The sequence below is a fragment of the Sorex araneus genome, chromosome 2 (assembly GCF_027595985.1).
Source record: "Sorex araneus isolate mSorAra2 chromosome 2, mSorAra2.pri, whole genome shotgun sequence".
NCBI classification, from domain to species: Eukaryota; Metazoa; Chordata; class Mammalia; order Eulipotyphla; family Soricidae; genus Sorex; species Sorex araneus.
Window position 1 is genome coordinate 50362543 of NC_073303.1, and position 20298 is coordinate 50382840.

At 49.5% G+C, this 20298-nt stretch overlaps 1 protein-coding gene across 1 annotated transcript in view; it reads left to right on the plus strand.

Moving 5' to 3' along the window:
* The first annotated feature begins 434 nt into the window (after positions 1 to 434).
* Positions 435 to 20298, plus strand: part of LSS (lanosterol synthase) — a 29987-nt gene continuing 10123 nt past the window's right edge. The window contains exons 1-17 of the mRNA XM_004602310.2: positions 435 to 513; positions 615 to 783; positions 1256 to 1394; positions 3534 to 3642; positions 4799 to 4920; positions 6666 to 6762; positions 8450 to 8588; positions 8924 to 9032; positions 9564 to 9682; positions 10988 to 11085; positions 12074 to 12101; positions 14031 to 14087; positions 14686 to 14757; positions 15042 to 15092; positions 15602 to 15751; positions 16247 to 16343; positions 17008 to 17113. Of these exons, the coding sequence (XP_004602367.1) occupies positions 500 to 513; positions 615 to 783; positions 1256 to 1394; positions 3534 to 3642; positions 4799 to 4920; positions 6666 to 6762; positions 8450 to 8588; positions 8924 to 9032; positions 9564 to 9682; positions 10988 to 11085; positions 12074 to 12101; positions 14031 to 14087; positions 14686 to 14757; positions 15042 to 15092; positions 15602 to 15751; positions 16247 to 16343; positions 17008 to 17113 (1676 nt within the window). The 5' untranslated portion in view covers positions 435 to 499. The remainder of the gene's footprint in view (positions 514 to 614; positions 784 to 1255; positions 1395 to 3533; positions 3643 to 4798; positions 4921 to 6665; positions 6763 to 8449; positions 8589 to 8923; positions 9033 to 9563; positions 9683 to 10987; positions 11086 to 12073; positions 12102 to 14030; positions 14088 to 14685; positions 14758 to 15041; positions 15093 to 15601; positions 15752 to 16246; positions 16344 to 17007; positions 17114 to 20298) is intronic.

Genomic DNA, 20298 nt, shown 5'->3' on the forward strand with positions numbered 1-20298 from the left:
GTGAGGAATGGGTGGATAGTAAGCGTATGGGCGAGGGTAAGGCAGGGGCATCACTGCCAGTTCTCGCTCTGAGACGGGAGCCAGAAAATTTGAGGCGATACGTGGCGGACACCTGCCGGCCCGACCGGACTCTGGCCAGGCACGGCGGCCTTAAGGCCGGGCTCATCCCACCGGGGCTGCCCGGCTGGTGCCTCAGCCACGTCCTCCCCCACTCCAGGCCTCGGCTGCGCGGCCCCCGCACAAGGCGATCCCTGCAGCCGCGCCGTGCCCAGGGCCTGCGGGCTCGGGCTTCCGGCGCGCCCCCGGCCCCGCCCACCAGACAGCCGCTCCCTCATAGGCCACGCCTCCGCGCTGGGATGTTGTGCGGTCGGCCAATGGAGAGGCTGCGCGTTCTCTCCTCGCGGCGTTCTGATTGGTTAAGAGGAAATCGGCCCATCAAGCTCCCCCTGCCGGCTTAGGCGCGCGCGGGGCCGCGGCGGTCTGATGCGGGGGACGCAGCATGACGGACGGCACGTGAGTCGGCTCGCGACCCGAGCTACCAAGGCGCGGCACTGAGGGGACCTGAGGCGCGGCGGGCGGGGCGATGGGCCGCCGCTCACTCTCCTGCTCCCCAGGTGTCTGCGCCGCAGAGGGGGGCCCTACCCCACGCCGCCCGCCACCGACCTCGGGCGCTGGCGCCTGAAGTGTGAGAGGGGCCGGCAGACATGGACCTACCTGCAGGAGGACGGAGAGGCGGGCCGCGCGCAGACGGCGCTGGAAGCCCACTCGCTGGGGCTGGACACGGTAGGTGCCGGGGGCCCGCGGAGGACCGCGGGGAGCGGGTGGGCTCTCCCGGGCAGCAGGTGGGTCTGGCGCGGCTCCATTTGCACAGGGCTTGCAGGCTTTGCCGCGTCTGTCATTCAGAAAAGGCAGTTTCTCACTTGCTCGGTTCGCCCGGAAATGCTGTCAGGGAGCAGACAGTGTTTGGGGTGTCCACGTCCCATGGCCCCTTTCCAGGAAAACCTGAGCTCCGGGCTTGGGGCATCAGACGTCACCCCAGTTCTTGGGTGTTTTGTTACATATTTTCAAGACACCTTGGAGAAGCTGTGAAGAAGCTGTAAGTAGGTGACCTGAGAAAGAACACCGTGAGAACGCAGAGCTTTTCTTGACTTTGCTGAGACGGTATTTGATGGAAAACCTCGGAAACTTAGCTAATTCCTATAATTTTGGCCGGGGCTGAGGAGCCGCCAGCTTTCATCTTCTTTCTTCTCTGCAGAGGAGTTACTTTAAGGACTTGCCCAAAGCCCACACAGCCTGGGAGGGCGCCCTGAATGGGATGGTGTTCTACAAGGAGTTGCAGGCGGAGGATGGGCACTGGGCCGGCGACTATGGAGGCCCACTCTTCATCCTGCCAGGTAGGAACACCTGAGGACTAGGCCACCTGGCATCTTTGGGGTCCTGGTCCAGTTCAGGTCTTAAGGAATGTGGCATGAACAAGTGAGCAGTTGGAAATCAGGAGTTCACATAGAGAAGCCTGGGGAGAGCTGTCCTGTTGGCGGTGGCATGGGGGTGAACACACAACTGGGCCTGTGCTCTGATGTGGGAAGCAAGGGTTTTTCTGCTCTGTTTGTGTGAGACTGTGTGTGTCTGTGAGAGAGAGAGAGAGAGAGAGAGAGAGAGAACATGTGTACACAGTGGAAGGGTGCTCCTGGCAAAGAAGTAAGGGCTTGGAAACATAACCTTTAATGTTGGAAATACTCCAGAGAAGCCAGGGTGGGCATGTGGTGGTGGCGGTGGGTTCTTTGAGGGCCAGATGGGGCAGCTTGGGTCCATGAACTAACTCATCTTATAGGAAAGAAGGTGGGGGCTAGCAGGAGTACAGCTGATAGGGCACTTGCTTTGCATGAACAAACAGGCCCCCCACCAAAAAAAAAAAATGGAAGGAAGGTGTCTGAGGAAGCTCAGATAGTGGAACTGCAGGGTGTAGGTGGTAAGTTGTAGGATGGAGTTGGGGTTCTGGTTAACAAACTGGTTCAACTAGGTAGGACTTTTTTGCATACTGGGAATGTCTCCCTGAAGAAGTGCCCTGTCTTGTGAAATTGGAAATCCCCTTCTATGAACTTACACAAAAGGATCCTTGGCTTTTGTTGTTGTTTTTTGCCACCCCAAATGGTGCTTAGGGATTACTCTTAGCTCTGCACTCAGGAATTACTCCTGTCGGTGGTCAGGGGACCATATGGGGGGCTGGAGCGATAGCACAGCGGGTAGGGCGTTTGCCTTGCACGCAGCCTACCCAGGTTCTATTCCCAGCATCCCATATGGTCCCCTGAGCACTGCCAGGGGTAATTCCTGAGTGCAGAGCCAGGAGTGACCCCTGTGTATCGCCAGGTGTGACCCAAAAAGCAAAAAAAAAAAACCCCAAAAAACAAAAGAAAAAAAAAAACAGGGGACCATATGGGATGCTGGGGATCTATCCTGGGTTGGCTACATACAAGGCAGGTAAGTGCCTTAACCACTGTACTGCCACTCTGGCCCCATGCAGAAGGATCCTTATAATCATGCAGTTTGATCAAACTTGTAATTGTGCAGTTTAATCTTATATAATTCTGAGTAATTCTGTTTCTGTAAAAAATGCTTCCTTTTTCTCTTTTGTTTTTTGGGCCACATTCAGTGGTGCTCAAGTCTTACTCCTGGCTCTGTGCTCAGCGATAATTCCTGGCAGGACTCGGGCAAACCTATGCAGTGCTGGGGACCAAACCTGGGTTAGTTGAAGACAGGGCAAGCCCCTTGCCTGCTATAGTATCTCTTCCATCAGCCCCTCTGAAAATTCTTTTTCTTTTTTTTCTTTTTGGGTCACACCTGGCGATGCACAGGGGTCACTCCTGGCTCTGCACTCAGGAATCACCCCTGGCGGTGCTCAGGGGACCATATGGGATGCTGGGAATAGAACCCGGGTCCACCGCGTGCAAGGCAAACGCCCTACCCGCTGTGCTATCGCTCCAGCCCCCCCTCTGAAAATTCTTATTGATACAGTTTTCATTTTGTTACTCTGCTAATTGTAACTTACTTTGTAGTAGATTCAATTCTTTTATTACCTTTCTTTTAAAAAACATTTCTTAGCTGTGTCTGACCTTGTATTCATCCACATTGCCTATATCACAATTGGATATGGTCCCTAATAGAGCTTGATGGAACTTTGAGCAGATTGCTTTAGCCTTGTATATTAGTTTGAAAAGAATCAACCTTTAATGTTGGAAATACTCCTCTGGTATTTATTGTAACAAGCCCTACTGAGCAGATGAGGAAAACTGAGGCATATTTACTGTAGACCAAACAGTAGGAAGAGCCCTAAAAATCGATCAGGCCCCCATCTCTGCTTTGGTCCAAGTCTTGCTGCCCACTAGACAATCACATTTTACTTTTCTGTACAGGAATCCATGGGCCTTGTCCTTTGGGGCAAGACGAAGGACTCTTTTTCTTCCTTGGAAGCAAGGACCTGGGTTTAGTGGTCTTGGGTGCATGCTTCCAGAGAATAACATCTTTTCTGCACGCAGGCCTCTTGATCACATGCCATGTGGCACGCATACCTCTGCCTGCTGGATACAAAGAAGAGATGGTGCGGTACCTGCGCTCAGTGCAGCTACCTGATGGTGGCTGGGGCCTGTGAGTCACTGTGTATGTGTGCTGTGTGAGTGTGTGCATTCTTACACAGGAGACGCACCTACCATGATGGGTGCATCTCTGCTATGAACCTGGGACTGCCTGGGGAACCTGGGAGGAAGTAAATGGGCTGGAAGCCTGTAGATTGGCCATGATTTCCACAGGATCCTCAGAATGAATAGTAGTTGACTTTCTGAGTCTCATTTCCAATGATTGTGTTGGGAGTTTCAGCCCTCGATAAGAGACTTTTGATATAGTGCACTATGGTGAAAATTACTGTGCTGTTTTCAGTGAGGTAGCAAAAATCTGATCTTATTTCTGGGGTGGCAATAGGTGAAACTACCTCCTGCTTGAGTTTTAGCTTGCCTTTCTCTGTATGTGGCTAACTCTGAGAGCAAGGTCCTTTAGCAAGGTGGTTAATTGCCCACCCCACTGTGGATGTGGTTTTGGTGTTTCTTGACTGGCAGCCAGGCCTGGGATCCTTCCTATATCACCACCACCTGCCACAGTAGAATCCTGGGAAGACAATGGAGCCCTTGTTCACATTCTCAATGAAGTTGTGGCCCTTTATAGTTTGAGGCTTCAGAGCTCTTAGAGCCTTAGCACATTTAGGCAACATTGAAATCTTAGGACAGGTACAGCATTTTGGTATGCCCTAATAATTTACTGAGTTTGTTCTTTGTCCTTTAGTGATGACTAAATCTTGGGCCACTCACTGGAACCGTTTTTTTTTTTTTTGGTTTTCGGGTGATACCTGGCGATGCACAGGGGTTACTCCTGGCTCTGCACTCAGGAGTTACCCCTGGCGGTGCTCAGGGGACCATATGGGATGCTGGGATTAGAACCGGGGTCGGCCGCGTGCAAGGCAAACGCCCTACCCGCTGTGCTATCGCTCCAGCCCCTGTTTTTTTTTTTTTTTTAATATTTAGGTATGAGAAGTGGGCAGAGGAGACAGGAAGGTCCTGTATAGGCAGTTTGGAATAGCTCTTATGAAAGATGCATAAACTCTTCCTGGAGAATGGCTGTTGTGGGTGTTTCTTTTGCTGTTATACAAATCTGTTTTAAAATTCTTGTTATTCCAGGAAATTTCAATGAGACCATTGCTTCATTTCTTAGAAATAATGAAAGATGCAATTTTCACTCCTACTTGATCTTGTAGGCACATTGAGGACAAGTCTACGGTGTTTGGAACTGCACTGAACTATGTGTCTCTGAGAATTCTGGGTATTGGGCCTGATGATCCTGACTTGGTGCGAGCCCGGAACATTCTTCATGAGAAAGGTACAATCTGTGCTTATATACAGATATGTCATCTTAGCATAAAAAGCTCTTGTAAATGAGAAATAGGTGATCTCTAGTACCATCCATTTTTTTTAAAGGCAGAAATAGAGTTGGAAACTGTCTAACTGAACAGTAATTTTTCAAAAACAAATTGACATTAGTGTATAATTTTGTATTTTAACATGGCAAAAGAAAGACAACAGGCCTGCACATCACTGTTGGTTATTCTTTGTAGTGGCTTCTCTGGAGGCAAGCCTAGCCACGTGAGAGTAGCAGGAGCAATGTGTGAGTGGCTCATGCCCTCCACTGTGCCTCTATGACTCCTAGATAGCAGCATCTCTCTCCTTGTTTGCAGGCTCTGGGTGACATAATGGATTATGTCCTAGGTGGTTTCCATGTTTTCACTCCTCTGAGAGCTTCAATTGCTGCTCTGCAGCGCCTGGCACAGTCTTACCTTCCCACCCTTTGCAACTAGGCATCTGCTCAGGGCTCTTTGCATGCTTTCTCTGCTTAGGGTCTCCCATCTTCCATTCCACCTACAGTCTGGAAAGCTCTCCTTAGTCTTAGCCTTCGCTTAGCACCTTGGATGTCATCTCTAGGAGAGTGTCCTATTCTTTCAGACTATCTAAACTTCCTTGGTTATTCTAATAAGATCTACATTTTTCTCATGTAAGACTTTTGTGTGAGTCTCTTGTAGTGAATTCATTGGTCAGCCTTTGGTTTCCTTGGGCTCACCTCCTTAGTGAAAGATGTGTTTGGGCATGCTTCCCTCTTGTTTCATGCTGTTTTACTTCTGTGCACTTGGGTTTGTGATGAGACCTCTTTGGGAAGCATGTCTAAGGTTGTATTTCTCTACATAAGACTGATCGTCCTGGGGGTGGCTGCCAAGTGGGAATAACATATGAAGGCAGCTAGGCATTGCCCCCAAGAGGGAGAAGCTGAATGTCGCCTTCTCTAGTTTTTCTTTCTTTTTTTTTTTTTTTTTTTTTGGCTTTTTGGGTCACACCTGGCGAACTCCTGGCTCATGCACTCAGGAATTACTCCTGGTGGTGCTTGGGGATCATATGAGATGCTGGGAATCGAACCTGGGTTGACCGCATGCAAGGCAAATGCCCTAATGCTGTGCTATTGCTCCAGCCCCATTCTCCAGTCTTTCTTGTTTGCTGGACTCTTCTCTTGCCTCAGCACTAAGGTTCCACCTTACCTCCCCAGGTAGGCTGTCTTTGTATGTTTCTTCTTAGATAGAAGAGCTGGACACATTTGTTCTGTGTAAGCTGCTGCTGGTTCTACCCAACAGCTGTGGTGACTGGCAGTCCTGGGTAGCTGTGGAACCTGCTTCTCACACAGGAATTGACAGATCTTTTTTTTTTTTTTTTTTTTTTGGGCAGGGCTTGGGGTGGGTCACACCCAGAGATGCTCAGGGTTTACTCCTGGCTCTGCGCCCAGACATACACCTTGCAGTACTGGGGGACTATATGGGATGCCAAGGATTAAACCCAGGTCAGCCATGTGCAAGGCAAACGCCTACCCGCTGTACTATCGCTTCGGCCCCTGATAGATCATTTAAGGCCTAACTTTAGTTCTTTCAGGAAGAGGCACACATGATTCCTGAAGGGCCCACCTTTGCAGTTAGAAGCAGATGATGTGGTGTGGGTGTGGTGCCTGAAATCAAACCCAGGACCCCACGCATGCAAGGCAGCAACATCCCCAACCCAAGGATGATGTTGTCTTGTTCTCTTCGGCAGGTGGTGCTGTTTTTATCCCCTCTTGGGGGAAATTCTGGCTGGCTGTCCTGAATGTTTACAGCTGGGAAGGCCTCAACACCTTGTTTCCAGAGATGTGGTATGCTCACTCCTTTGGTTGACTTTTGGCTGGGTCACTAGTGCTTTACCTAGCTCAGTCAGGGACCATGTGTCACATAGCACTTGTTTTGTGGAAGAAAGGCAGTCTCTGTGTGCGGTGGGGAGCCTCCTGACAGAGGCTCTGCTTAGCTTAGTACCACAGAAAGATGGTTGGGGGCACACCCCAAATGAGTTTTGTGGGGTTGGGCAATGTGGCAGTTGGGTGTGGCCCTTTGGTGCTGATTATGGAGCCTCTATGTGAGTCTTGGGTCTCTAGCTTTGTTGATTGCATCTGGATACTTTGAACATAAGGTTGAGAAAAGAAAGAAACAAAAGAACCAAAAAAGAAGGCACAGAGTTCCATGCATCACTAGTCAGTGTTTAGAATATGTGCTGTATTGTTTTCTTTCCCCTTGTCTTTCTTTGACTGTAAATATTCAAGTTAAACCAAGACATCACAATTCACCCAGAAACATTTCAGTGTATTTCTCTAACAGTTTTTAAAAACAGAACCAAAGTATTCTTAAGATATTCATCAGAATTGACACTAATGACACCTTATTATATCTTACTACATAAAATATGCTATAACCAGCATCTTAACATTTCATGTTAATAATGAAAGCTGTGGACATCTTTCCAGAGAATTCCTATGTGTATAAGTATCCCAGTGTCACTTTTAGGAAATGAGATGCCCTGGACCCAGTGTGGGAGCTCAGGCAGAGCCCCTTTGGCCCCCTGGAGCACTAGCAGCAAGGAGCTGCCAGGGAGGTAGCTGAGTCAGGAGAGGATTTTGCAGGAGAGGTGCAAAGGAATGGCCAGTCAGATGCCAACAAGCAGGTCAGATGGAAAGGCTCACTGGGGCTATTGTCGGGAGGAAGAAAGACTATGCAGGTGTGGAGGACAGGCACTTTTATCCTATGCTAGAAGGGTTCTGGCACCTTTCCAGCATGCCTCATGATATGCGCAGAGCAGGAAGAGGAGGAATGTGGGTGTCATTAGTGTTCGGATCCCTTATGTGTGTGGGGCCATGGGATAACTAAGGTGCTGCTGTCTGATGGAGACCAGCAGGGTAGAGGGTAAGGGGTAGGTATGCCAAATTGGAGGACCAGAGACCCTTAACCACTGCAGCTGTAGAAAAGCTGATAATATTACCCAAGATGTAGAAAGTGGCTTTGTGAAGGGAATGGAGAAGCCTGGGCTGGTACAGGCAGGTAAGAGTTCAGGAACAGGGATGTTGTGCTCTGAACACACTGAACAGGGTGATTGCAGGGAAAGTGGGAAATGGCCACAATGGTCTGGAGAGGAGCAGATGTCTTTGAGTAGAGTCAAGATCAAGATCAGAGTCAGGAAGATCTGAGAGACCTACAAGCACTGTGGATATGAAAGTTTCAGGAGCAGATGCAGAAAGTCTAAAGGACTAATCTCTGCCACAAGTTTGTATGTGTGCAAGGGCTGAAAACCACACACCAGAGTGTTTCCGTTGATCTCTCGCTCACGTCCTGAGCATTTCTTTTACAGTGGTGTTGCCACCACAGAGAAAGCTTAGGATGATCCTGAGTAAATGTTTAGGGATCAAGCCTCCTAGTTTAGGGTGCTGCATCTGACTGAACCAGAAGAAATGGGCAGATCTCCATGGGTCTGACCAAACCCCCCAGCAGCATGGCTGTGACTTGCTCTTTTCCCAGGCTGTTTCCCTCCTGGGCGCCCGCACACCCTTCAACACTCTGGTGCCATTGCCGGCAGGTCTACCTGCCGATGAGCTACTGCTATGCCACTCGGCTGAATGCTGCTGAGGAGGACCCACTGGTTCAGAGCCTTCGCCAGGTGAGGTCTCCTGGGATAGATCTCTGGACCAGAGGTCACCCTTGAGTTTGGCCCTCCTGACTGCATGTTAAGGACCCCACAGAGATGGACTCTCCCATTGTTATAGTAGAGCCTCCACCTTCCTGTGACTGCTCATTGACTGCTCAGACAACAGCTGTGCTTCAGTATCATGTAGGGATGCAGGGCATCATGAACAAGCCCTGGCCAGGTTGTGTCCCTGAGAAGCTGGTCCTGAGATGGGACTTAGAGGGTGGCTATTGATTAGTATTGAGCCCTTGGGTAGGGGAGGGGCAAAAGAAGCACCCCTAGCCTCCTGCTGAGCACTGTGCCCGTAGGAGCTGTATGTGGAGGACTATGCCAGCATCAATTGGTCAGCACACAGGAACAGCGTGGCCCCCGATGACCTGTACACACCACACAGTTGGCTGCTCCGTGTAATGTACGGTGGGTGTCTCTAAAAGGTGGCCGGGGCCCTACAGAGTCAGGGAAGATGGGATAACTCTGCTCCATAAGAGATGCCTGTCTTGGGGTCTGTGATGACAAAGGGTGAGCGGCCATGTGCGCCTCACATCCAGCAGACCTGTTCTTACCTGGGGCTTAGGCTCTTATATGAGACGATTTATAGCAGAAGTGATGAAACTGGGTGGGCCCTCTCAGCTGGCATGGGTGCTGTGTGTGGAACATCTGTTCCCATGCTCATTCCTTCCCTTGTTTGCTCACTCATTCTGGAGTGGAGCAGGGTCAAGCCAGAAAGCAAGTTGAGTGGACTACTCCCCCCGAGAGCACCCTCCTCCCTGATCCAGGGACAAGATAGGGACATTGGAAAGCAGCCTTGGCGGGTGGCATAGCCATACTGGAGAGCAGTGAGGGGACATGCCAGCAGGAGCAGGCTCGTAGGCAGAGGAGGGGTAGTCAGGCAGGGCAGGAGGGAGGCGTCCACCCTGACTGGTCCCCACTGATGCTTCATTTTCACAGCCCTTCTCAACCTCTATGAGCGCCACCACAGCACCAGCCTGCGGCACCGGGCCATCCAGAAGCTGTACGAGCACATCTCAGCCGACGACCGATTCACCAAGTGCATTAGCATTGGGCCGGTCAGTGCTTAGGGGCAGTCTCTGGGCCTGGGGTAGGGGAACATGTGAGATAGGAGGACATTCTCTGGAAGTGATCTCGGTGGCTTCCACCAGAGCCTGGCAAATCTTTACTCAATGACCTGGTTCTCTGATCTCATGGGACCCCAGCCTTGAACCCTGTCTCCCTGAAATTGGAATGTTTTATCTTGAAGCCACCTCCTGAGAATTTACTTTCTCTCCATTGAGCTTCTCCCCATCCACACCCCAAATAAGCTGCCCTCTGCTTTTCTGTGCTGGTGATTAGTATCCTGGGATGCTAGGTTCCATTCTACCCCTGTTCTCTTGTGACTTAGACTCTCACTGCTGGGTTCATGGCCTTGCTTTACCTCATGGGACTATGGGGTCTGGGTAGAGACCAGAGTGAACATGTGAGCTGGCTCAGGGTGGGAGGCACTCCTACCTCTCCACAGCGTTGGAGGTACAAGAGGCAGACTGTTAGAGCCCCTGGCCCCAGAGTGTGAACTTTGACCCCCTCACAGTTCTCTAGACAAGTCTAGTTGCTAACATGTCATTGAACCCCACTCCCAAACTTCAGTAGATTGTAGATCAATATAACCCCCTTGGAGCAAGCTGTTTTCCTTTTAGCATTAGTAGGTTTTTGGGTAGATTTTCATTTAATGCTGCATGCGGCAGTGGTTTTCAACTACTCATCCACAGACCAGTACTGCTCAGGTGTAAAAAGGCTGAAAAATCATTGGTGAAAAATCCCAGTGATATTCATGGCATCCACGTGGCTCTGTGCTCAAGAGATTGCTCTTGGTGGTGCTTGGGGATCCATGTGGGGTGCTGGGATCGAAGCTGTGTTAAAGTCAAATGCCCCGCCCACTGTGCCATCACTTCGACCCTGAAAATATGATTCAGTTGGATCTAGACCTAGATCCTAGGCCCCTGAAGTCTTATGCATTGAGCAAGCAGTACTTGTCATGCAGGTCTTGTCTCCACCTCTCCTGTGTACATTAGACCATTTTTTTCTTTGTCCCCTAAGTTAACTAGGGCAACACAGGACTGGTCACACCCCCATATACACTTAGGGCCACTCAACTTTCCTTATCCTCTTGGTGGACTCAACTAATGTTGCCTCTGATAGGAAGCTTTACAGCCTTCTTCCTGTTGCAGTGCTCATTCCTTCTGCATATGCATCTTGATTCTTTTGGAGACTATTTCCTTTGCAGCCTCATTTCCTTAGTCTTGCTCTCAGGGCTTGATAAAGCATGAGGTTGCCCTGGGCATCAGTGAAGAACATTAACTGGGCTGTGTCTTTCACAGATATCAAAAACCATCAACATGCTTGTACGCTGGTATGTGGATGGGCCCTCCTCTTCCGCTTTCCAGGAACACATCTCTAGGATTCCTGATTACCTCTGGTAAGTGTGGCAGAGAAGTGCTAAGCACGTGGCTTCCCGGCTTGGTCCTGATAGACTGCTGTGCTGAGTGTAGTCACTGGAGCCTTGCCCAGTGCAGGGGCGAGTGTTATGATCCCCCATGTCAGTGTCCCAGAGAGGGTGCTGTAGTGCTGTGGATCTGGAATTACTTACAGAACTAGGAGATCAGTGATTCATGAAAACAGGGTGCAGAGTGGTTTTTAGTTTTTAAAACTATTTTTTTAATTTTTGAGTGACCATGAGATACAGAATTACAAAGCTAATCATGGTCAGGTTTAAGTCACAGTGTTCCAATACCCACTTGTCACTAGTGTATATTTTCTACCACCAATGTTCCTTTCCCTCCCCCCAACTTGTCTCTATGGCACACACTTTTTTTTTTTTTTTTTGGCTTTTTGGGTCACACCTGGCGATGCACAGGGGTTAGTCCTGGCACATGCACTCAGGAATTACTCCTGGCGGTGCTCAGGGGACCATATGGGATGCTGGGAATTGAACCTGGGTTGGCCGCATGCAGGGCAAATGCCCTACTCACTGTGCTATCGCTCCAGCCCCACTTTCAGTTGTTTTTGAATGGAAAAATTTACCACCTAGCAGAAATTTTGGAAGGTTCCAGATGGTAGTATTAAGATGTCTGTGACCATTCAATAAGTGGTAACTTATTGAATGTCCAGAAGGTCTTGTTGACTGGAGAGTTGCTTAGTCATGGATTGTGCACAGGAGGGACTCCTATTAACAGTGGATTATGGAGAGGGAGGGCTCAGCTAGGGCTGGGGGCAGTTTTCATTCCTCTGGTGTCTGTGGCGGTGCCTCGAGTTGCCTCTGGGCCACTATAGCTGGGACCTCTGCCTTGTGGCTAGGAAAGCTTGCAGCTCTGCCAGAAGCCCTGTGCCACTCCCCAGATGTATGCTCTGACCTCCTGACTTGTGGCTCTCCCACTTCTCCCTGACTTGAACTCTTCTCTTCACAGGTTGGGCCTTGATGGCATGAAAATGCAGGTAAGAGCTACAGGGCAGCTGCTTTCTTCATTTGTATCTACTCCTGCCTTCTGGGTTTGGGAGACAAAAAAATGACTCTTGAAGCACATTTTGGACAGTATGTGGGAGTCACCTCAGACCCATCTGAGGGGCATACAGGGCATTTGCCATCTGGCAGCCATTGCAACAGGCTTGGGAGGATCGTGGGAGAGCTGAGGGCTTGTGGCCACCATTTGTGAGTGGTTTGTTACCAGAGTAGTTCAGAGGTAGAAGAGCCATGTGTCCCACAGTGATCTCTGTGGGCAGGTCTGCTAGCCTATCAGCTCATGGGGGGACTTGGCTAACACAGGTGAGCAGTGGCATCAGACAGGAGAATCCATGACTTCAGGACCTGAATCAGGCACCCCTACCTGCAAGGCTGCCTTACCCACTTAAAGGGTTGGCAGCCTATCTTCCCAACTACCCCCTTGGTCTCCATCACTACATCACTATTCCATGCTTTATACTGTTTGGCTCTGATACTCTGGTACCATCATTCACCCACTTATTCTCTGTGAGTGACCCTAGGGGTATGGGTGACGATCATAGGGCTGCCTAAACTCATCTGATTCTGTCCTAGCTACAGTGTCCTAGAAGTGCCAAGACAAACCCCATTAGGGTTTATCATCTATAACTAGCCTGGCTCCGTGGAGCAGTGTTAGACCTCTAGTAATGACTTCTAGTCACATAGGCCATGAGATCTTAGAGCCTTCACCTCAGAAACTGTGTCAGGGAGGCTATGCCCACTCCCAGTTGCCAGACTGCCCACTCTGCTACTGTTTGGTAAGAAGATTTTCAAAACACAAAGTGGAGAAGTGTGATATTCCCTCTGTGGTCTTCCCACCCTTTCCTGTTCCTTTAGTGCCTCTGGTTTTGGGCGCATTTTTGGCTCTTACCTAAACCCTTTGCCCTGTGCTATGGGAACTACCAGAGATGTAACAACAACCTCCAGTTCAGTTTTGCAGGTTTGTGGGCAACAAGATTCACGTGGGTGGTTAATCTTTTATTTCTGTGTGTGTGTGTGTGTGTGTGTGTGTGTATGTGTGTGTGTGTGATATACATGCACAACTAGCGGCCTCTCTTTGATCTGTGTCCCACGTTTCTAGTACCAGGATGGTATGGCTTCAAAGTTGCTTTTGCCAATTACCCCAAGAGTGGCCTTTGCAGGGTAATTGGTCTGTAGACTGTCCATGTTCTGGATCTGACATCGCTTCTTCTGTGCCCTATATTTTCTGCAAACTAGCAGTTAGACCCTGCGACTAGATCCAGCTCGGGTTTCTATTCTGACCAGTGGCTTTCCTCATTGCTGCCCTCTTTTCAGCAATAGACCCTCCAGGCTGACAGCTGGTGCCATTGCTGGGTCTGTTCTGGCCCTAGTGCTGCTATCTGTCACTGTCCAGTTTGTCTTATTGAGCTTATGCTACTGGCATTCTTGGCACAACCAGAGTGTTGACAAGTAGACTGGGCTCCCAGGATAGCATTTGAGGAGGGACCTCCCAGCCCTGTTGAAGCATCACTAGGCTCCACACTTCCAGCTGTACTTATAAGTGGGAGTGTTCCTAGTCTTTACTGTTGTGGGGTGCGAAGCTCACATTGGTGATGGGTGAGCATCAAAGACCAGGTGGTGGTGGTTCAAACCCTAGAAGTCATGCTCTGCCCCCATAAAGGCAGGAGAGTGTGCCTCTTCCCCTTGCCCCTGTAGGAAGGACTAGCCCCTTCCAGGCTCTGAGAAATGTGCAGAAACCAGAAACTAGACGCAGGCATCAACTGGACTCTAGCTCTCTCCAGGAGCTGGTAGGAACCCCAGATCACTTCTCCCTGCACCTGTCTCTGGGACCTGGATGGCAGTGTGGGTGAGAGGATGTGGCAACTTGTTGCTATAATGCTATAATGCCTATTTTTTATGCACAGGGCACCAACGGTTCACAGATCTGGGACACCTCATTTGCAATTCAGGCGCTACTGGAGGTATGTGGCTTTGTGTCCTTGCCCTTCAGCTTCCAGCTGGCTTTCCTGTTTGTGGATGTTGTCCCTGAGGGACCTGCGTGGGTCATCAGGGTCTCATACCTTTGCCAGAGTGCCAGTGAGGTGACAGCCTTCCCTGGTAGATTTGGGTGGTGGCCAACTTGGAGACTTCTGATACAGGATGCCGAGGGCTGTTCCTGAGCAGATAGGGCAGTGAGGACATCTAGAGGTGGGAGCAGGGGCTCTAAGTTTTTCTCAAATATTTGACTTCTCATGAGCAGCACTTTTGAGCACTTCCCAGAAAGAACTGAGAGCATATTTTATACGGTGAGAATGGTGGCTGTGCTAGTAGGCCTGCCTTTCATGGAGCGTGGGCCCTCTGGATGTAGCCCTGGCCAAGACAGGTTGCAGTGAGACTGCCACTCTATCCGCTTATTTTTCATCATGGTGTTCTCACTTGTCATCAGAAACCCAAGTGCCTGAGACTCGTATGCATTTGCCTCATGTTCCTAGTGGTGCCAGGAAGGGCGTAAAGTTGTCTGGCTACCAGGGTCCTGTGCCAGCTGTTGTCAAGGGCTCAGTCTCCTCTGCTTTGCTCTAGGCCAGTGCAGAACTCAGGCCTGAGTTTTCATCCTGCCTGCAGAAGGCACATGAGTTTCTCCGGACCTCACAGGTGAGGCTGAACCCAGCTCTGCCTGGGCTTTTGACAGCTTCTCCCCAGGTATTACCCTCACCCTTCCTCTCTAGCTCTGTTGCTGGCCACTCTATAGTAATGATTGGGGCTTGTCATGGGCCATGGTTGGGTGAGTTAAGTCCCTGCTGGCATCGCTGGTGGTTAGTGGCAGCAGTGCCAGGCGTTGTACATCCTGCTGTCTCCGCACCCTGTCCTGCTGTTTTTGTCAGTGACTGGTGCCGGTGTCTTCTCTCCCTCCACTCATGCTCTCGGGTGTTGCCCAGGTTCCAGACAACCCTCCTGACTACCAGAAGTACTACCGCCAGATGAATAAGGTACCTGAGACCCACTCTGTGCCCCTAGTCACTGCTGGGTCCCTGACTGACCTTGGGGTGGCGGCCTGGTTCCATGGGCCTTGCCTTTGGGGGAGGGCTCATCCTGGTGTCCTGGGCTTCCTGTTCTGACTGAGATGTGGCTTGGGGTTCCAATGATGTCCTTGGCTATCTTCAACTGGGAATACTGGGAATATGATAGTCCTTATGCCATTACGGCACAGGCATATACACACTTGTGCCTATGAGATTTTTTAGACAACACCAAGTATGGAGGATTAACTTGCTGTGGATGTGAGTGACTGGGGAGCGAGTGTGAGAGGCTGGCTGCTATCAGGGATGCCTGGGCCATCTCCTGTGGTAGAAAGCAGTGAAGAGGTCAGGCTGTCACCCCGGGGAGAGGAAGGCAAGGGAGCAGGGACCCTTGTGTGGGGGGCATGCGACTGCAGCCTCCTCCCTTTTGTGGTGGCCCAGATGAAGAAGAGGTCGGTCACAGAGCCTACACTTTTCAGGGCGGTTTCTCCTTCAGCACTCTGGATTGCGGCTGGATTGTTGCTGACTGCACTGCTGAGGCCTTGAAGGCCATCCTTCTCCTGCAGGAAAAGTGTCCCTTTATCATCAAGCATGTTCCTCGAGAGCGGCTCTGTGATGCTGTGGCTGTGGTGAGCCTCCCCAAAGCCAGGGTCCCTCCAGTGTTGAGAATGAGCAAGCTCACCTCCTCTTCCCTCAGGGCCGGCCCTCTGATGGTTCTGTGCAGTGGGTGAGAGCAGTGGTGGGGACTGGTACACCCTGATTGTCTTTACTATCTGGGGTCTCACATGGAGGGTCAGCATCCTCACAGGGGGCCTCAAAGAAGAACAAGAATATCTTGCTTCACATCCTCTTGTTCAGGTTTGACACAGAAGGAGCTGTGTGCTTATAAATGGACAGAGAGCTATGTGTTAGTGTGTGCCCCCTCCCAACATTGCTCTGGTCGGAGTTAGTACAGGGTTCAGCCTATTGTTGAGGGCACCTGGGACTTGGTTGAATGGGACACTGCCTTTCCTGCTCCATTAAATCCTAACCTTGAGTGCTTCTAGAAAGCTTCTAGAAGCCTGTGGGCCCTGTTCATGGGCAGTGCATGGGTGTGTTCTACAACATCTTCTCTGTGGTTTTAGTTGCTGAACATGAGAAATTCCGACGGAGGGTTTGCCACCTATGAGACCAAGCGTGGAGGGTTCTTGCTGGAGCTGCTGAACCCCTCGGAGGTCTTTGGTTAGTAATCAACCTACAGTGTGCCCATAGACTGGGGACCCTCGGCCTGCAGCAGGCTCACCCATGCTTTCCACTCTGCCCACTGGTACTGACTGCTTTCAGTGCTAGTGAGCCTGGGAAATGCTGGGAAACCTATAAGGAATCTCCCTCAGTATTGACAGCTCTGAGGGGGATGGGAGAGCTGTGACTGCTTCAGGTGTCTGGGGAGGGACTGGGTTTGTACCTGTCTCTCTGGGGTCCTTTGTGGGGATGCTTATCTCCTGAGTGCTTTCCACAGAGCTGACGACCTCAGGCAGGGAGGGAGATGACAGTGGGACCCACATTCCCTGTAGCCTTCTTATTGTGTTACCACTCCATTGGGGGGCTCCAGTGATCCCCTCGAGCTGTCAGTCTGCCCAGCGCTAGGCTCTTTGGGATGAGTGAAGCTCTCTGCTGTGTCCCTTCCTCCCTCTTCTCTCCAGTCCGACTGTTCTGCAGCACAGCTGAGCCTCAGATCACCCTGTAGGTACAGGTGCTGTTGTGCCAACTGGGAACTATTGCCCCGGGCTAGACCCTTGCAGTATCCTTTGGGAGCCCCCAGGCTTTTGTAGTGGTTTGGCCCGAATTGTTAGTTGAGTGTTTGAGGTGAAGTTTTTACCCCTCTTACCTTTCTTACCTTTCCCAGGGGATATCATGATTGACTACACGTATGTGGAGTGCACCTCGGCTGTGATGCAGGCACTGAAGCATTTTCACACTCAGTTTCCAGACCACAGAGCTGAGGAAATCAGGTGGGGATGGCCTCAGCCTCAGCATGGGACACTTACTTCACCACAGATGCCACAAGCTCAGGCTCAGAACTCAGAGACTACCACACATGACTGATGGCTTGTTACTCTCCAGCCTGGGCATCAGCAGCAGAGGCCCAGCTCAGAAAAAGAGCTCTGGAATAAATCTGATTTAGGATTAGGGATGGACCTCAGTACACAAGCATGTGCTTTGTATGTTTAAGGTCCTGAATATGTTACTGGACACTAACAAAACAAAAAGTCTCATTTAAACATGAAAAAATTTCAGATATTCTTAAGTTCGGTGGACAGCACTGAAATAGATCAGTTATGTGTGTTGGGACTCAGAAGAGCAAGTTACAATATAAAAATCACATATTTTTCACATTTCTATGATAATGTTGATAAAGACAGGCCTCTGGCTCACCTGTTGTCTTATAACTGGCAACTTTCAAATATTTCCAGTGCATTTCCATTCTTGGATCAAACACATCTCAGTTTCTTTTGCTTTATGCGGTTACCTTAGCTCTTTCCTCTAGAGAAGGCTGCATTCTCTCTCAAACATGTTGCTCTCTGTTCCTCTCCTTTGCGATATTCACTATGTAAGACTAGTCAGGTGAACATTCTGGTTGAAGTCAGGCCCAAGCAGAGCTTTGCACAAGATGATGAAGTTGACAGGCATCCTTTGGTTTGGGTTCTGCTTATGTGATACCACAACTTCTCTCTCTGGTCCTTGTTGGGAGACTGAACTAGCAACTCTTTTTTTTTTTTCTTTTGATGAAGCAAAAGATTTTTAAATTTTCTTTCTTTCTTTCTTTATTTTTTCTGCTGAGAGTCCTTTATTTTATTAATTAATTTATTTATTTATTTTTGCTTTTTGGGTCACACCCGGCGATGCACAGGGTTTATTCGTTGCTCATGCACTCAGGAATTACTCCTGGCGGTGCTCGGGGAAACCGCATGGGATGCTGGGAATTGAACCTAGGTCAGCCACGTGCAAGGCAAACGCCCTACCCACTGTGCTATCGCTCCAGCCTGTATTTTTTTTTTATTATTTCTTAATGAATCACCGTGAGGTACAGTTACAGACTTATAAACTGTTGTGCTCATATTTCAGTCATACAGTGATCGAGTACCCATCCCTCCACCAGTGCCCATTCTCTACCACCAAAGTTCCCAGTATTTCCCCCCACCCCCTACCTCTGTGGCAGGCACATACCCTTTTACTCTCTCTTTTAGGGTATTGTGGTTTGCAATGCAGGTATTAAGTGGCCATCATGTTAAGTCTATATTTTACTTTTAGCGTACATCTCCCATCCTGAGCGGGCCCTCCAAGCATCCTTTACTTGGTGGTCACTTCTCTATCTGAACTGCCTTTTCCCCCAGTATGTGAGGCCAGCTTCCAAGCTGTGGAGCAAAAAAAAAAAAGGGGGGGTGTGGGGGTGGCTGGAGTAATAGCACAGTGGGTAGGGCTTTTGCCTTGCACTCGACCAACTCGGGTTCGATTCTCAGCATCCCATATGGTCCCTGAGCACCACCAGGGTTAATTCCTAAGTGCAGAGCCAGGAGTAACCCCTGTGCATCACTGGGTGTGACCTGAAAAGCAAAAAAAAAAAAAAATGCCAAGCCGTGGAGCCATCCTCCTGGTCCTTAACTCTACTATCCTTGGGTGTTAGTTTTCCATTCTGTTACTTTATATTCCACAAATGAGTGCACTCATTCTCTGTCCGTCCCTCTCTTTCTGACTCACTTAGCATGATACTCTCCATGTTGATCTACTTATATGCAAATTTCATGACTTCATCTTTTCTGAGCGCTGCATAGTATTCCATTGTGTAGGTGTACCTAAGTTTCTTTAACCAGTCATCTGTTCTTGGGCACTTGGGTTTTTTCCAGATTCTGACTATTGTAAAGAGTGCTGCAATGAACATACAAGTGCAGATGTCATTTCAGCTATACTTTTTTGTATCTCCGGGATATATTCCCAGAAGTGGTATTGCTGGGTCAAATGGGAGCTCAGTTTCTAATTTTTTTTTTTTTTTTTTGCTTATTTTGGGTCACACCTGGCAAGGTACAGGGGTTACTCCTGGCTCATGCACTCAGAAATTACTCCTGGCAGTGCTCAGGGGACCATATGGGATGCTGGGAATCGAACCCAGGTCGGCCACGTGCAGGCAAATGCCCTACCCGCTGTGCTATCGCTCCAGCCCTCAGTTTCTAATTTTTTGAGAAATGTTCATACCGTTTTACAAAAGGGCTGAACCAGTCGGCATTCCCACCAGCAGTAAAGGAGAGTCCCTTTCTCCCCACATCCACACCAATATCGGTTGCTTTTGTTCTTTTGGATGCGGGCCAGTGTTTGTGGTGTGAGGTGATAGCTCATTGTTGTTTTGATCTGCAGATCTGCATCTCCCTGATGATTAGTGATGAAAAGCATTTTTTCATGCGCCTTTTGGCCATTCGGATTTCCTCTTTGAGAAAGTTTCTGTTCATTTCATCACCCCATTTTCTGATGGGGTTGGATATTTTCTTCTTGTAGAGTTGAACCAATGCCTTGTATATCCTTGATATCAACCTCTTATCAGATGGGTGTTGGGTGAATATTCTTTCTTATTCTGGTCTCTTTTTGTTTTGAGGTACAGAAGCTTCTTAGTTAAGATAGTCCCATTTTTTTTTTTTATCTCTGTTTTCACTTACATTGGCGTGTCATCTCTGAAGATACTGGTAGCTTCAATGCCATGGAGGGTTTTGCAGATCTTGTCTTCAATGTACCTTATGGATTCTGGTCTGATGTTGAGGTCTTTAATCCATTTTGATCTTACTTTTGTGCATGGTGTTAGGCAGAGGTCTCAGCCCATTTTTTTGCATGTAGCTGTCCAGTTTTGTCAGCACCATTTGTTAAAGAGGCTTCCCTTTTTCCACTTCATATGGAATCACTGTTTCACTGTCATCCCGTTGCTCATCGATTTGCTTGAGCAGGCGCTAGTAATGTCTCCATTCGTCCCTGTTGTGTTCAGGGTCAGGGGAATGAGGCCCATTATTGTTACTGTTTTTGACATGTCAAATATTCCATGGGTAGCTTGCCAGGCTCTGCTGTGCGAGATTCTGTATCATTCTCTTCCAGGAGCTCTGTTTTATAATCTCTGGATCTTGGGCGTTGATGAGATTACATGGCACGGGTTGTGGGG